Genomic DNA, 17,217 nt, shown 5'->3' with positions numbered 1-17,217 from the left:
GACCTTCTTAGAGTTTGCAACTGCTACTTGTCTGGGACTAGCAGAGGTAGTGTTTCTGAATGTCTTCCCCACAAGTAACATTGATAGACATCTTTGAAGGGAGGGAGGGCGGGTATTGCTAAAATAGCTTTATGTAGCTAGTATGTCATTTCAAATATCTCAGGACATTTAGATTTTTTGGAAGTCTAGGCATGTATTAGAAGAAAACAGATACAATACAACTTCAGAAATATAGATTTTGAAGAAGTCAAGTTTTGAGCTATTCTGAAACAAAGGCAAATTCTTCCAGATAGATGTATCTGATACAGAAGGGCAGGAGGAAGAGGAACTGTTCTCATTGTTTTCCATAGGCAGGTATGAAGGAGGTCTAACACCACTAGCATCAAACTTAGGACTGCACAATGCGTCAACATCATTATGAAGTACAGCATCACAAACATTGTCTGTGCCTACTCTAAGTGTCTGGCCTGTATCAGATATCTGCCAAATTTTGGATATTGATGGTAACTTACGAGTGAACTCACAACAGTATGACTGGGAAGATTTATACTGAAAATTTTCCAAGTCTATGTCATCATCACTACTGGAGCTCGTGTCATCTTCATCCTCAGCATCTTCACTTGTGCTGAAAATACACAGCATGGTATTATTTTAACATGCAATAATTCCCATAGCCATTTAGTTAACAAATCATGGAGTCTTAAGTTTTTTGAAATACTTGTTCTAAAGACAAGTTCATTAGTTCTGCAGCTCCTCTAATACCAAACTAATACTACTGTCCATAGTCCTTTGCATGCTATTTCCTTTGGACTCCAAAGTAATAGCTAAGTTGTAATTTGGTCAACAGAAAAGCAAGCTATCCTTTTTCTGCTCCTTCAGAATAGCAAATAATTTGATTTATTTAAACATAAGCTGAGAGGTTTAATCTCTTGGAAAGCCCCTTGCTGTATGAGCTTCCTTTCTGCTGTTCTAGCCTAATTATCTCCTTTTAATACTTCTGTTCCTTCCCCTACCTCTGAGGTTTCTTTTCTATTAAAACGTTGTGCCTCAGGAAAACTTGTAACTGTCTTGTATCCCATCTAGATTAATTATACTTATTATATGAGCCACCTTTAGGATTGAGAGCAATATATTTTTGAAAGCTTCTGTATGCAGTGGCTCTCACAACAATTTATTTTTCCTGAAGTTTAATTTTAAAAGTCATAATCATTAACCACTGTCAGTAGTTAGACTGATTAAGAAACAGATAAGCTTTTTACATGGTTGTAGCAAGACCTCCATCTTGGTATCATCAGCTATGTGTAATTGTCTAGATCCTTGGCTATTACAAATCAACATGGCCTCTCTGACTTCAGTGGCATTATTGCCAGCGAGACTTTTTATGGTCTCTGTGGAGGCAGGAAGGGGCATGTCTAAAATTAACGTTTGTCCTGACTAAAATTTTATCCTAAAATGAAAAAGCTATTGCACTATTTCTTGTTTCTTGCTAGAATAATAAGCAAGGAGTGAAATTCTAATTATGTACAATACTTATTTCTTACTCTGCTATCATCACAGGAAGCTTTACTTCAGGAATGAATTCAACTGCGCTTTGCCAGTGTTGAGGTACTTCAACAAAATCTCTGTAAACTCTGATTTGTAGAGTAGTTCCTATAGGAATATTGTGTAGGAGTTGCCTAAGCTCTCGCAGAGTCCATCCTAAAACGTTAGCATGTCCAATTTTTATTAGAACATCACCTGCCAAGGAAGAAAATTCACAGCAATCAGTTTAAGAGACTTTCAATTTTTTTAATGTTCATATTACAAAACACATAGTCTTAACCACTATACTTTCACACTTTTATGTAAAAACATGTTTAGCAGCTCTTCAAACCAACTGGATGCAATTTTGGTTTTCCTTTATATTTTAATGAATGGTTTTTTAGCTCTGTTAAGAACTAACCTTTTCACAACACTAAGGAAAGCTGCAGTTCACTTGTTTACTTTGGGATTTTTCTGAGTGAACATGCTAGACTTCAGCTTGCCTATTCAGTGCTACCTTCCATTTCTGTGGGGTTTTTTAGGCAAGATAAAGGTACAATGGTGAATGCTCTCATCAGGACCACTCCTTGGGACCAGACAGACTCCAGCAACGTTGAGCTGAGGTTACATAGATACACTCCGAACAGTTCTGCTGGCATTTTACCACTGCTCCCTTGTGGCTTTTCACAGCTGGAATACCCTGTCTACCCTTGCATGTCACCTTGCTGTTTATGTGTTGGTATGGAGCCAAGCATACCCCTTCCTCCACGGTGGCTAAGTTTACCTAGGTGGATGCTGGAGAATCTGTGTAACAGCCGTGTCACCTTGTGTTTGTCTAGGCCCCTGGAGATTTCCAGGGTTTGACTCTCCTCGGTGGCTGGTGCCTGTCCCTCCACTCTGAAAACAACCAACATGTGGGCACATTGCAGGCCAATGTCAAGCGAGGCCAGGGGAGAAGTAGGAGGTGCCTACAAGAGCTGGTGCAGAATCTAACTGAGGAGTGCCAGCAGAAAGCGGTGATGATGTTTTTTGTTTGTTTGTTTGTTTTTTGTTTGTTTTAAGGGATAAGACTGCAAATAATGTTATTACCTGCTGCCAGTGGAAAGCATTGAGCTGCAGTTTTGCAAAAAGCAGTACTGCATCCAAGAACAACAGAGGACAGAACCCCCAGCACCTATATATACCATGGGGTATAACAAGATGGGCTTCAAGCGCTGGGGGGAGTTGCAATTACTGTGTAAACCTGTAATTTTGGAGACTGCAAAAGGCAAGCAGAATCAATCTGCAGCAGACTACAGCTCTATCAGCAGCCTGGCAGAAACAGTTGCACAGAGGAGCAGTATCAGTAAACATTATGTACTGAACTGCAACAGAACAGCAAACGGGATTTAAACAAGCAGTATAGCTGTCTGCTGCCATATTAGGCAGAGCAAGGAGCTTCTCCCCATCTGCTCTATTTTGTTAATCCTTTTGGGTTAAAAATGCCTGTAGCAAAAATTTACAGGCTGTAAAAGTGTTTACCTGAACTACTGACTACCATTTTTTCATTCACTTTTTCCACTAACTACTCCTTCTACTCCATCATCATCACACCCTCTCTCCACTCTAGCTTATCACAAGATACTGGTTCTACTGGGGTGCGAACAAGTAGTTCTGGAACAAGTACCAGGATAGCAGATACCAAAAAAGCAACAGAAAACATTTTACCAACAGTTTTATGTAAGTTCTCAGCCTCAAACAGAAAGATAAATCACCCAAATTACATGTTTCAAAATGCATAGACATAAATGTACTTATGCTTTAAAATATCTGCAATACACTCATGGCTTTTAATAGATTATTTTAGAATTCTGTTTTTTCTGCCCATACTGTCCTGATAACACTGTTGTGGCGAGTCAAAGCCATCTCTGAACTGCAGATGTAGATAATTTTGCTCCTCTGCTCCAGCATCTAGAGTCTGAGCCACCCAGCTTTTCAGTTCACCTATCAGTTTTGTGATTTATATCCTTCAGTGAATCTTCACTGAAGATTTATGCAGAGATAACCTCTTGCACTATGAAGGTATTTTGAGGAAACACACGTACTAAGCAGCCCTGTTCTACTTGCTGGCGTGGAGAATAGGGCATGCATACATACACACAACTTTGGTGAGTCTGACTGTAGGATTTTAAGACATTACTGCCTCCCACTACTGTTAATTTCTACTTCCTCCCCGTTAGTCAGCAGAATGGCACCAGCTCTTTCAAGCTATGAACAGTAATAAAATTGTTCTTTTAGGTTCCAGTTTGAAGTTGTACAGATAATACTCATCTTAATTAACTGAAAAAATAAGTCCATAAAGATAAAACCTAATTCACTGCAAGAAAAACTCCTAAGCAGTGCATTTGTGCATCATATTTTTCTCAAGCCCCATGCTCTGTACATTGGTATTAATGCCAAAATAAGTGTGCTGCCTGTGGTATTATTAGGAGACAGAGCTTCTACAAAATACTATCTTTTCTGCAAAATTTTACAGCTTTGGTCTTAAATACAAGGTTTTTGTAAGTTCATTCTAAACATGATTTGAACAAATTCAGCTGTTTGCTTTTTTGTGTGTGTATGGAATGTGCTGAGTTAGATCCAGGTGCTCCATGAAGCATGCTCAAATCGTTCCTTTTGGCTCCAAAAACTAAGATCAGCTACAAAGGGACAATGTTTGTTACTAGTCTTCAACCCCCTTTAAACTGTTCAATACTTGCTGCAGTAAATCAAACACATCACATGCCATAAATAGTTTGATTCCTTGTAGCCTTTATTGAAAATGCTTTTGGAGCTTGCCTTTTTCAAATTGTTGCAAGTAGAACCACTTAATTTCAGTGATTAATATTCTGTATTTTTTACCTTATAGGTGTAAAAAAAACGCAAACAAACCAACAACCAAATCAGTATCATATAGATGCTTTTGTATACCATAGGAGTTTTTTTAGGGAATAGATGAAAGCTATCAGCTCCTAAGATAATAATTAAAAAAAGGACTTAGTTCAAATCCAAATCCATTTCTATTTTATGCGCAGGATTTTTCCACTGATTTTTATATTTGGATCAAAAGTGCAAAGCCTTTTCTAAAAAGAGGTTAAGAACTCCACTCAATGTTTTTTATTTCATCAAACAAGTAGATCTTTCTTCCTAGTGCTTGGAATTCTAATTCTCTCTGAAAGATGCAAGAAGAAAGGACTGCCCAAACTACAAAGGCAATGCTGGGAAAATTGTTCTAATTTAAAGATACGCATTTTCACTGTACAGCCAGTAAATTTCTAAATGACTTCATTACACTCAAGTCTTAGCTTCATAGATTTCTACGTTAGAGACAATTTAATACTTGGTAATAACATAGCACGCTATCGTCCCCAAACTGTAGTTCATGAGTCTAATGTAATTGGTCTAGGGACCCATGTGAAGCAGGCAAATTTACAGAGCTTTCAATTACAAGCTTAATATAGGTGTCTGATGTTCCACAAGAAACCTTAATAACTAGTAATAGTCTGTTAGTACTGATATGGCACATTTCAGGTCTAAAGCATTTAGCAAATGAACACCTGCATGCATTGTTAGAGCACAGAGATTAGTCCATTGCCACTCCGTAACTATTCTGTATAATAAAGAGAAATAAAAAGCAAACAATAAGGCAAATTAATTTCAAGCCTTCGGGAAGTTTTGTGTTACTTGTAGAGTGAAATTACTTGAACAATAATGCACTGAACAAAGAATAATATTATTCAAGTTTAGTTGCTATATAAAGGTAATAGTCAAACTATTTTTGGACAAACCTGCTGATGAATAGGAAATCTGTTTTTGCTGGAGAACAATATATAGACTTAAATCTTGATCTGATTATGAAACAGTCACCCATATCAGCTATTTTAAGATCACAGGTATTTCATTACAATGGAATGCTGGCACTGAGCTTTATACAGTTTGTGCTAGTTTCTTTTCTCTGTAATTTTAAATTGAGTTTCTTTTGGTCTGTGTAAGTGTAAATAGATCAGAGACAGGCTCAAAGCGTAAATGCAGAACAAGAATATTTTCAATGCTATTAACTTTGAATATCACTGTTGGTTCTTTTTACCTGGTTTTAGCTTTCCATCGTTAGCTGCAGAGCTTTTCTCAACAAGGCTTGTTATCTGGAGATATGGCCCATTCTGTATGATTATGAGACCTAATCCTTGTTCACCCATCCTAATATTTGCCTTCAATGCTGCAATCAGTGTGTGCTGAGGGACGTTTTCCAGTGCTGGCAACTGCCCTTGGAAAAGTGAGAGAAAATTTTTACTAGTTGAAACTGTGATATCATTCTTCAATAAAAGGTTTAAGGAGACATTTGAGCAGGTGCTGTACCCATTCTTAATTGTCCAAACAGTTAAGTCCCTCATCCTTAATTGCTTCTCTAGATAGGCATTGCCTGCTGAGTTGCTGCCAAAAAGCTGTAATAGCAATACTTATAAAAAGTTAGTGTACTCCATAAACTAGCTTTCTGCAAATAATTATACTGAAAGTAGTTTTTACTTAGAAACTTATTTCTTAAAAAGTCATGCATTTTACCAAGAGAAAAAGCAATACTGCTGTTACTTAAGTATTCATTACTAATGGCGATATATTCAGGGAAGGTAGAGAACAGGGTACAGAATAATAGAACAAAGTTGCCAGCTATTAAGGACTTCCAGAAAAGATTGAATTCCTATAAAAAATGGATTTTTCAAATCAATATTTATAAAGGAGATTAATTTCTAAATTTCCAGCAGATTGGTTCCACACCCTCTGCTGACATGAGGGAAGGGACTGTACTTGCCATATTTAGCACCTACAGAAATAAAATACTCTTGAGCATCCACTATCCATTAAAACACACAATACAAGTAATACAATATAAATGACATTATCCCAGTGTCTCCACCAAGAAATATAATAGGGTAATAAAGAAATCCTCCATCTCTCAAGCCTGTTCTCCTTATCAAGAGCCAGGAAAAGTTAAGACTGTCACACAAGTGCTTGAGACTCCTAAACCAAACTGTATTCTGTTAAAAATGACTTTTTTGTCTCTGTTTTAAGATGTAATCTCTAAATGTAACTTCTGGCAGTAGGGTAGCAATAACTTAAATGCTTGAGACCATCTCCAGTGGTCTGGAATCACTTAATGAAAATTCCTACCACTTTACCCCTCTTCTTTAAAATACGGAAACTTGGACATCTTTCCAATGGCTTCAGTAAAGCTTTGAATCAGGCTCTAAATGACAGCACACAATGTCTATAAAAGAATTAAGATTGAAAGTATAGAAATGTGAACATTTGATTTGGCAATTTGGCTGCTGAGCTGAAAAACAGAGAAAGAAGTAGGAATGGTTTGAATTTTTTTTCCCTTCCCAATGAAAAATGCAGCATTTTGTTGTTGTTGAGTAGAATACTACATTTCATTTGGTTGAAATACTTCATTTTCATGGTCATGCAAGAAAAGCAAAGGAAGACCCACTCTGGAACACACTTTCATCTGTTGATAATTCTGAGAGGTTGGATGTCTGACCTGCTACTGTTTTTCCAGCTCAGGAATTTATGCAAAGTGGAACAGGATCAGTAGAAGGGATTGAAACCTTTCCTATGGTGTTCTTGGTCACTTCTCAATGTGTGTTTCAATCTTCTTCAGCCAGAAGAGGGAACTGAATCCTAGTTTCCTACTTCCAGAATAAGTACTTAACTCCCAGGCCAATAAATGTAAACAGATGATAAGAAGTAGGGCTACTTTATATTATTTTCTAGCCAAAATTATTCAGCAAATTCCATTAAAATTCATGAGCAGTTGTAGGTCAGCAAATGATCAGCAGTGAAACAACAAACAAAAAATGCTAATAATAAATCTAGCTAACTTTAATTAGAAGCCAGAATTCTGATTTTAAGCTGCTTCTTATTGCATGAAGTTATCTTGCTGAACATGAGAGATTTAAAACCATGAAACCTGTGACTAATCCAAAGCCTACAAAACATTTAGAAGGAATGCTAAGATTCACACTTTTAGATGAGACTCTTTTTACTGTACCTGGTATCAGTCTATAGTTTCCTAGGAAGGTGGATTTTCTCTTTGTTCTGTGCTACAGAAAGTTTAGACACTTGGCAGAATTTACATTACAGTTCCCCTAACACTGTCCTGATTTTCTCCAAGGTCACCCTTCAATTCTGCAGTTTCTGCAGGCAGCAGCATAGGATCTCATCCAATCCTCTTCTACTGAAGAAACATCCTTTTCCTCTTGTCATCTGCCTACGATTCCGTTCCAAATACTCAACCTCAAGAGCAGGAATGCCTCTTGACACTAAGAAAATTCGGGGCACTGGGGGCTCTGCGAAGAAGATAAACTGTCTGGTAGCACAAGGACTTGAAAAGTTCGAGATACTGAAATACAGGACTGGAAGAGTAGTGCTGGGGCAGCAGTGAGGAGATGGAAATGAACAGAGGAAGAAATGACCAAAAGAGATGGAAACTCACTCTTAGTTTCATCCCCAACTGCTGGCAAAGACTGTGTATGTTCCATCACGTCCAGAGGAAGAGCTTTTTCTATGGAGCCAAAACCCCTGGGCAGGTGTGTCCTAGATGAGCGTCTTGGAAATGTGCTACTGCTCCATGATGGCCTGTGGAGGAAGAGTCTACCAGCAGGTGAGGAGGCGACAACCCCCAGCAACTGCTCAGAACACTGGGGCCGGCAGGTTCTGAGCCCCTCCAGCACCACACCAGTAACGTGGGCATAGGGAAGTCTGGCGTTGGGCAGAGGATGTGTCTGCATCTAGTGCATTGCTTCAGTCCAAGATGAGTAATTCGATTTAGGCTGCCTGTCTGTCAATACTGCAGCTCTGTCTGAGGCCTCAAAGCTTTCTGGAGAACCTATAGCTGGTGGTGTCCTCCTACACAGCATCCTTAGGCATGTACTCATCTCCTAATGAACCTGAGAAAGATTAAATAACTGACCACGCAGCCTGCAGGGTATGAAGACTGGATTCTGTCACTATTTCTGACTTCATATTTGCCTGCATATCAAAAGCCAATGAAAACCATATCTTCCCTTTGTGTACCCTCTCCACCACTCCTTCCTTTATTCCTTTTGCCGTGAAGCTCAGTTATTTGGAGACAAACTCATTTTGAGGCAGACTTTTACATAATGCTTGTATTAAAAGCTATTTAAATACCACTTAAAGCCAGTTTATAGGATAGTTGTAGATGATTCTTGGAAATAACTTCCTTTCAAGCCTGCTGGATTCCCATTGTTAGTGCAATATAATTTTTAAATCTTTTAAATAAAAAATCAATTGTCCCATTTCTTCCACGCACCAATTGTTCCCTATTTAAAGGGAATAATTTCAGCTGTTTATCATCAAAAGTTTTACTATTTTCTCCACCCTTAAAATCTGTCAAGAATAGGCGATTTCAATAGAACCTAAGTACAGCTCTTGTCCTCCAAATAAGTCCTACTGATTGCTGTTGAACACTTTAAGATTACTTTACTAATATCTCCATTTTGTTTATATAGTCTCCCGTCTACATAAAAGACTTACATAAAAATAAACAGCACAGACAATTGCCCGCTTGGCTTCCCAATATGTTCTGTATAGACCAGTTATGCTGCTCCGGAAAAAACAGGTGGGTGTTCGCTGTTAGAATGAAAAAAATACGTAAGCGATTAGATATTTTTCAAGTACCTGTAGATGTGGGGGCTGCTAGACTAATGTAGTTTGGCATTCCCATGCCAGAATGACAGTATCGAAGGCACAGTTACTGTCGCCAAAACTGGGCTGGTTTCCCACATTTGGTGCATTGTTCATTTATTGGCTACAGATTCCCCCACGCTCCAAAATAGCTGAATCAACGGAAAAGCATGTCATCAAAAATTGCTGTATTTGGGTGAGTTTTCTAGTCAAGATTAATTAGGTTTTCTTCCAAACACACAGCACAGACAGCAACGCAATGTAGCGCTTTCGCGGTGCTCCACAGTCATGTAACATCTGGAGGAACCTCCATGAATCAGTCCTTCCACTTCCCGTTTTTACTATTGCTACAGAAGCAACTCTGAAGTTTAAGCTAATGCCCCACATTTCAAAGGGATAGAGAGTGCCAGTGACTAGTGAAACACGAGATACTTTTTTTGTGGTGAAGACAGATCTATGATCGTTCCTCAGCCCTCTTTACACACTGCTGACCAGGTTGCTCATTCTGTGCACCGTTTCCCTTGGGGGAAGGCAGGCCCTGCCGGAGGGCAGTGAGGAGCGGGCAGCCCCGGTTGCACCCAGCCTGAGGGCTCCGGGCCGGCGCAGGGAGAAGGGAGGGATCCCCGTGTGCCTCGGTTGAAAAACACCTTTGGGGATAGGGATGCGTGAGGGCAGTGAAGGACCAGGCCGCGGGGCAGGTGTTGGGGCCCATCCAGGGCGAAGCTGTGAGGGGACGACGAGGAGCCGAGGCCCCGGGCTACCGGCCGCCCCTCACAGGACACCCGCCCTGAGGCGACGGCCGCCCTGAGGCGACGGCCGCCCCTCCCCGTCGCCTGCAGCCCCGCGCGCACCGGCCGACGGCAGCGCCCCCTACCGGACCCGCGGCATCGGCAATGCCCCGCCCCCTTCTCTAGGCCCCACCCCCGCCCCTCGCCCCTCTTCACGCTTCGCGCAGACAACCCACCTCCGCGCCCAGCCACCTGCCCAAGCCTTTAGGGCCAGCCCCACCTTCCGCCCCGCCCACCAGCGGCAAGCCCCGCCTCGCCGCGCACTGCTCCCTAGAGAAAGCTCGCCGCGGCCTCGGGGGTTCCCCCGCCCCGTTGCGGCGGCGGCCCCGCCCCCCACGGGAAGCCCCGCCCCGCCCGGGGGAGAACGCCGGGGAGAGTGGGTTTCCCTTCCGGAGTAACCACCGCCCCCCCGCCCGCCGGGTTCGCTTCCGGCTCCGTCCGGGGGGCCCGTTCCTGGCGCCGCTGCCGAGGGGAGCGCGGGGCCCATGGAGCCGCGGCTGTGAGGCGCCCCCGGCCCGGGCCCGCTGCGGGAGCCGGGCGGAGGCCGGAGCCGGGAGCCGCCGGAGCCGGAGGAGATGGACAAACTGACCATCATCTCAGGATGCCTCTTCCTGGCCGCCGACATCTTCGCCATCGCCAGCCTGGCGAACCCGGACTGGATCAACACCGGCGAGTCCGCGGGTGAGGGGGGCCGGCGGCGGGGACCCGCCGCAGGGGCGGCAGGTGGCTCGGGGACCGGGGGGTTCGAGGACGGGCGGGGTGCGGGGCCCGAGGTGGCGGTGGGGGCCGGGGAGGCTCCCCCTGAGGGACCGCTCGCCCTGCGGGGCCGCTCCTCAGGCGGGGGCCGCGGGGCCTGGCGCTGTCGCGGTGGGGCCGGCGTGAGGCGCCGGGGGGAGGAGAGCCCGGGGGGCTGGCTGGCCGCCGGGCGGGAGGGGCGGCTGGGCCGGGCCCCCGGGGCCTGCGGGGAGCTCCGGGGCCGGTCCCCCGGTGCGGAGAAGGGCGAAGCGCCCGGTCGGAGCTGGCGGGACCCTCCTCCCCGGGCACAGCCGTGGGTGCCCCGCGGTGCGTCCCGGGTGCTGTCCCTGGGCGCGGGGGGGGACGCGCTCCGCGGAGCCGTGTCTCCCAAGGGGTCCTGCAGAAGCCCCTAAACCCTCTTTGCACTCTGGAAAGCTGGAGGGCGACGGCGGCATCCCCCCCGTGTCTCCGAGGTTCAGTCACCTTGGACAGGGAATTTAGATCAGTCTCTCTGCATAGTTTGTGGCAGGTTTTGAATCTTTTGTACTGCACTGATGTTTCCTTTGTTGCAGGGAAGATTTAGCTTTCCTTCTTTTTTTTTTTTTGTTCAGAATATTTCCTGCATGCTGATTTTTATCAGCTTTTAAGCCTAGATCCCGTGTGTTTTTTATTTTACAATCTGACATTTGTTTTCTTTAAAAGAACAAGGAATTGTGCATCTGTCTTTTTACTAATGATGTAATTGTATGAACAATTTATTTCAGCCTGTTGATAAGGACCCATGTGTTCTGATGAATGGAGCAGGGTGAGATAATAGGAGGAAGGCTGCTCTTTGATCTCATGTCCCAGAGAAACCCAAATCTCCTTGTCAGGAAAGGAAGGCATCCTTACTACAAACAGATGAAACTAACTTAACCACCTTTTCCTAAACATAGAATTTCCAAGCAAACCACAGGTATAGAATAGAGAAAAAGGGTCTTGGGGTAAAGGCTTCTGTCATAAATTCTTGCAAAGGGTTTAAAGAATTTTCTTTGTCTGTCTTGCATCTTCCATGCCTAATATTTGCTGCATGTAAGAGGACTGAACTGGTTCAAATGGAGTCATATTTCCTTTAATCTGATGAAGTAGAATATTAAAAATGTTGGCTATTAGGGATTGATGACTGGGCGTTCCCTCTGACCAGACTATCCTTATGGTTTGTTTGAATTGCTTCTAGTTACCTAGTCTAGAACCTGGCCTTTCCTACATGGTCCAGAGGAGACAAATGAGTCCCTTCCCTTCCCAAAGTGCAGCATTCAGGAACTCCCTAGATGACTTCACCATTCCTCCTATAGCTAATTGTGATGATCTTCCTGCCTATGGCTACGTAAAATAGTTGGTTCTTTCCTCTTACAATTCCACCTAGCAGCAGTGCTGCAGTAAAGAGCCCTTCTTCAGGGGCTTAAAGTCAAATAAAATAATCTTTATTTTAAATATTTAAGTATGTCTTTCTTAAGTCCTGCCTCATGTTAACAGATCCTATGCAACGTGTAAGATGTTGGATTCTCTCTGCCTGTATAGAAATGACATAACAAAAACTATTCTGAAGAAATTGCTGATGGAAAGAAAGGTCTTTTGGGAACTAAGCACAGTCCGTTACATTCTTCATTAAAGAAAAATGATTAATATCTCTTTATAATACAAAAATTGTTTCCTGAAATATTATACCTAGAAATCATTGATTCTTAGTTACTTGATGGATGATTACTTAAGAATCATCTGCCGTTTCTGTCCTGTACTCCTTTTAGAGGTGCATGTAACAGTTTTAATTAGGCTAACAAACATGAAATCTGTATGTATTTTTCTGAAGGACTTCACTAGTCAAATAATGTTTTGACAGACCTATGCCGGTTTTGTTGGGTTTTTTTTGCTATATTTTGAAGCCAAACAAACTGTTGACTTGATAAAATCGTAAAGGAGAGCTAGCTGTCATCCTTCCTTAATGACTCTCTTGTAGATTTTTATTGATATGGGATTCGATGCACTCTGTTATAAGACTTCTAGTTAAAAGCAATATAAATGTATATTTCTAGTACTTAGACCTTCTAAAATGAGCCTTTTGCCCAAACTGTAAAGAAAGGAAGTGTGAGGATGCCCATTGAATCAAGGACTTCCTGTAGCAAACGCTGTGGTATTGAATTATGAGATAAATGCTTTTATGAGTGCTATTCATTATGCAGAGACTGCTGTGGAGAAGTATGGCATAGGAGGACACAGCCCTGATGGTAAACCCTGTCCCAGCTGCTAGTGAGATTCAGGCACTCTCAGCAGACTGCTGTACTTGGACCACATTTAAGCTATCCAACTTCCATACATGCCACTAAGAAGTAGGGTTTTTTGAAGCATCCTGTCCTCAGCTGGTGAAAGAAAATATTTCTTTGCTTTACCTCTGTGTTCTTAGGTTCATCTCCTGTGGGAATTATTCTAGATTCTGCTTCTACAAGTCAGCCTAGTACCAAGGAGAAAGGGGAGTAATACTGTTTCTCTGCTTGGCTGCTGTCCTCGGGGTTCTGAAAGGCAGTGTGGAACAGCCTGGTCTTCTCAATACTGCAGCTGTTTGAGGATTGTGTAGAGCAGAGGTCTTGGCAAACCTGGGAAGGCAGCACTGCACTGGCTCATTCAGAGCTGTTTACAGCCATTAAGGTTGGGAACTTGGGCTTACATTTCAGGAAAAAAAATCTGTTCTGATTTGAATGTTAAACAATATGTACATCTTACTCCAGAGATAATGATGATTTTCTGCTAAATTGGATAGCAAAATAAATCAGTGGCTTTAATGCTTTTCTGAAAAATCTAGATTGTTTTCAATTTTTTTTTTAAAGGAGCTTATGTTCTGGGGAAATCAATATAGGGGAAGAGCTGATTTAGTCTCCTAAATCTTACTCTTAAAGATAAGTTTTACAGTCATTTGAAAAATGTTGGCTATAAAAATTCCTCTCCAACATTGTAGTTATGAGCAAAGGATTGCAACTGAGATCATTGAAGATGATGCTTATCTGTCTTTAGGCCAGAGGAACTACACCTTTGTGGATGTGGGTCCAAGTCTCCATTGGGTGCTTTTTCTTTATGTAGTTTTGTAAGAACTGTTCATTAACTTGGTTTCAGGTATTTCATACATCTTTAAGATTATAAAGGAAAGATGAAAATTAAATTAATTTTTCTTTCAGAGAGTTCTCAGTGAAGTTTAGTTTTTTCGTGGTGTGCCAGTACAGAACACTGGTTACTCCGGTCTGGAAATCAGTGGCTTCTCAGTATTCGTGCACTGACATCCTTTCCTTATCAAACTGGTATTCTATGCGAGAAATAAGGACAGAGTTGGCTTTAATTTAAGCCAGTGCCTAAGCTCCCACTGATTTCAGTAGTAGTGAATTTTGCTCCTGTATCTCTACACTTCTTTTGTGATGAACTTTAAAAGCTGATAGTTTTGTCTCCATATGTTCCTTTTTTGTGTGGGAGGGTCTTTAATGATTTTGATATTTTGTCTTCAGTAGGAGAGGAGGGGGGATAGAAGTTGCTCTAGCTTCAATTCTCAACCCTTTTGTAGGGAAAATATGTAGGTATGAATAGTATGCATAGTTGAAATTAGACATGTTAAAGGCTGTACATGTGGGGGGGTTGACAATTTGAAATACTTTTAGGATAGGTCAAATAATTCAAGAGGACAATTTAGTCAAATAAAATCCCCCTTCAGAAAGCTAAGCTATCAGTTTATTTATGTGACTTAGTCATCCCTTCCTATGTAGCATGATTGTTCATTTGATTCCAATTTACAGAACAACGTGTACCTTTTTTTTAATAGCAGTCATTAAGTTAATATGGATGTTAGAATTTAAGGCTGCTGAACTCTGATGGGTAACTTCTAAAGCAAGTATTTATCACCTCTGTGTTGATACATATATCACAATGGGATACACAGTATAATGTTATAGCCAGGCCACTCAGAGCGTGCACAACAGTGCTGACTTGGGTGGTACTAGTGTTCAGCAGAGCTTCCTATTTCATCTTGCATCTGTGACAGCATCAAGGTCACGTATGTTAGGAATTATACTTTTCATTTAAACTGCCTTCTGTACCATGCTGTGCAGTAACAGTATGATAGTAAATTGTGAATCTGCAACATGCCACTTATTTTAAATTGTCTGTTTTGTTTACAAATGCTGCCTTCCCATGTATCTTCCAAAGTATTATGTGTAGCTCTTGCTTTTGCATACGCAGTTGCTTTTTTGTGAAGTATGATTCCAGATTCAGTGGTATCTATGGTCTTATAGAAGAGCAAGCAGCACCCAGCAGGCCATTCCTCCTGAGGTAGTTAACTCCCTGCTCCTGTGAAATAAGTTGACTAGTACTAAGTGGCAAATTACTGCTGTTCAGTGTTATTCCTCTGCATGTGATAGCTCTTCCTGAGGAATTTTGCTCCACAGTTCCAACAGGAGCTGTAGCTTTGTTGGGATCAGCTTAATGAACTATCACAGGTGATACAACCAAGCAGTGGTTCCTGGCTCCTGCTGAGCTTGAGACAATGTTGCCACTGAAATATTTTTCTCTACTTGGAGCACTGACTACACAGGGAATAAACCCAAGACCACATGAAGGTACTCAAATGAACCAGTATTTCTAAATAGAATAGAACAGATCGAATAGAATAAATAAAGCATCAGCAACTTAAAAAGAGGGTGTAAAGTTCAGTTCCAGCTAGCACTGTTGTTGTAAATGCAGTTGTCTGCTCAAAAAGTAGTGATATGTAAAAATCAGTATGGCATATTACTGCTTACTTCTGCCCTTTAGGACCTGTGCTGAGAAACTGTTAATGTACAGTGCTCCTCTGTGGAGGAATCATGGTATAGAGCAATCCTTGTGCTGTCCACTGAAGTAGATATTTTTTTGTTTTGTTTCATTGATGTGTAGATAATTGGCTTTTCAAAAACTGTCTGTAAAAGGGTTCTGATGATCATTTGTTAAGCACCTTGCAATATACTCAAAACACAGCATGCTTCTCCCAGTTCTTCTCAGTAGAGAATGATGGGACATGATAGGAAGCAATTCTACAGAATTACTTTTTCCTAATGTGTTTTGTACTGTATCATGTAGTGACTGTGACAGAAGTTATTTGCCCTTCCATGAACCTGTTTGGATTGCATGCTGAGAACACAAAACAAAAGGGGGTGATGATACAGAAAATGAAGAATTATGTACCATTATGCCCTAGAAAGAAATGACTGCTCAAAAGCAATCTCCAAAGCCATCTGAACATCAGAGTGTTAAAATTAGGTTCTGGAACATAATTTCTAGGAAAACACTTTCCTTTTGGTAGATGCCCCCAGGTGAGTGAGCAAGGAGGGAAAGGTGGTGCTCTGTGAACGCTGCTGATCTGGACAGTGAGGGGATTAGGACCTGCTGTAAGATGCAGGCACTGCTAACAGTACTTGCATTTTAGAGATGTTGCCAGTGCCTTAAAAACAAAAATACAAAACCTAAATAAGAACTAGTAAGGACTGGCAAAGAATCTAAACCCCATATAGTCTGAATAGTCTAACAAGAGCAGTCTGTTAATAGGTGTGGCTGGACTGGGAGTGTCAGTGCCATCTTTAAAATTAACATTTCCATTACACTTTGTGACTGCAGATGTCTTTCAAGTGGATGTAAAAATCTGACAAAGCAGAGTGTTTGAATTGTGCTTGAATTTTGTAATGGACCAGGCCTTAAGGCACAAGAAAAATTAATAGTAAGGCATTGTTGTAATGAATTAATTTTGCGCTTGCTCAACCACTCAACATTTAAACATATGGAACTATTTTATATGTAGGAAGAATCTCATGAAAGAGAGCTGTGTCAGCCTGGTTATTTGAGCCTGCCAGAGCAGAGATGAGAGAGCCGATTGTTTTTGTCCATAGAGGAACTGATGTTTTACATCTGCTTTTTAACAAATACAAATTAATACTGCTTCAGTTAGGTGAACGTTTTGTTTTCTCTTTAGTGTGTGAAGGTACAAAACTATTAGTTTGCCTCCCACCAAATCCTGTTGAATTCCTCATTCTCTAATTAGTGTTAAAGAATTAGGTAAGAAATACCTGATTATAGAGTACAGATCTGGGAGCCAGTAACTTGTATTTACCTTTCAAATCTAGGATCTGGCATGACTGACTTTGGATGTTGGAAAGTTGTTGTGGCAGTACCTCAGTTTCTTCCTCTGTAAAACAGAGGTGGTATCTTTATCACAGAAACTTCTGTTAGCATTAGCAGCAAAGCTTTAATTTTATTTTGTTTTTAAACTTTTGTTTCCTATCACAGTTTTACTTTAATAAACGGGGGGGGGGGGGGAACCCTAAGAATAACAGGTATTTCATTTGTCTTTTCTGATAGTAGATGTTTTTGCTAAGGTACTTGAGTTTCAGGTATTTGGAATAACTTTTTTTCT

The 17,217-nt window shown here is 41.5% G+C and overlaps 2 protein-coding genes across 2 annotated transcripts in view; one reads left to right on the top strand and one right to left on the bottom strand.

The window, feature by feature from the left end:
- Window positions 1–168: 168 nt before the first annotated feature.
- On the bottom strand, window positions 169–8,324 carry PDZD9 (PDZ domain containing 9). Its single transcript, XM_050906192.1, has 4 exons — window positions 8,030–8,324; window positions 5,627–5,803; window positions 1,542–1,737; window positions 169–625 (listed from the first exon to the last, which is right to left on the bottom strand). The coding sequence occupies exons 1-4, from the start codon at window positions 8,322–8,324 to the stop codon at window positions 169–171; spliced, it is 1,125 nt and encodes a 374-aa protein (XP_050762149.1).
- A 2,279-nt stretch (window positions 8,325–10,603) lies between these two features.
- Window positions 10,604–17,217, top strand: part of MOSMO (modulator of smoothened) — a 30,254-nt gene continuing 23,640 nt past the window's right edge. The window contains exon 1 of the mRNA XM_050906277.1: window positions 10,604–10,709. Within this exon, the coding sequence (XP_050762234.1) occupies window positions 10,604–10,709 (106 nt within the window). The remainder of the gene's footprint in view (window positions 10,710–17,217) is intronic.

This window comes from Gymnogyps californianus, chromosome 15 (assembly GCF_018139145.2).
Source record: "Gymnogyps californianus isolate 813 chromosome 15, ASM1813914v2, whole genome shotgun sequence".
Taxonomy (NCBI): Eukaryota; Metazoa; Chordata; class Aves; order Accipitriformes; family Cathartidae; genus Gymnogyps; species Gymnogyps californianus.
The sequence above is the reverse complement of the archived record's forward strand: the minus strand, read 5'-3'. Positions and strand labels throughout refer to the sequence as shown.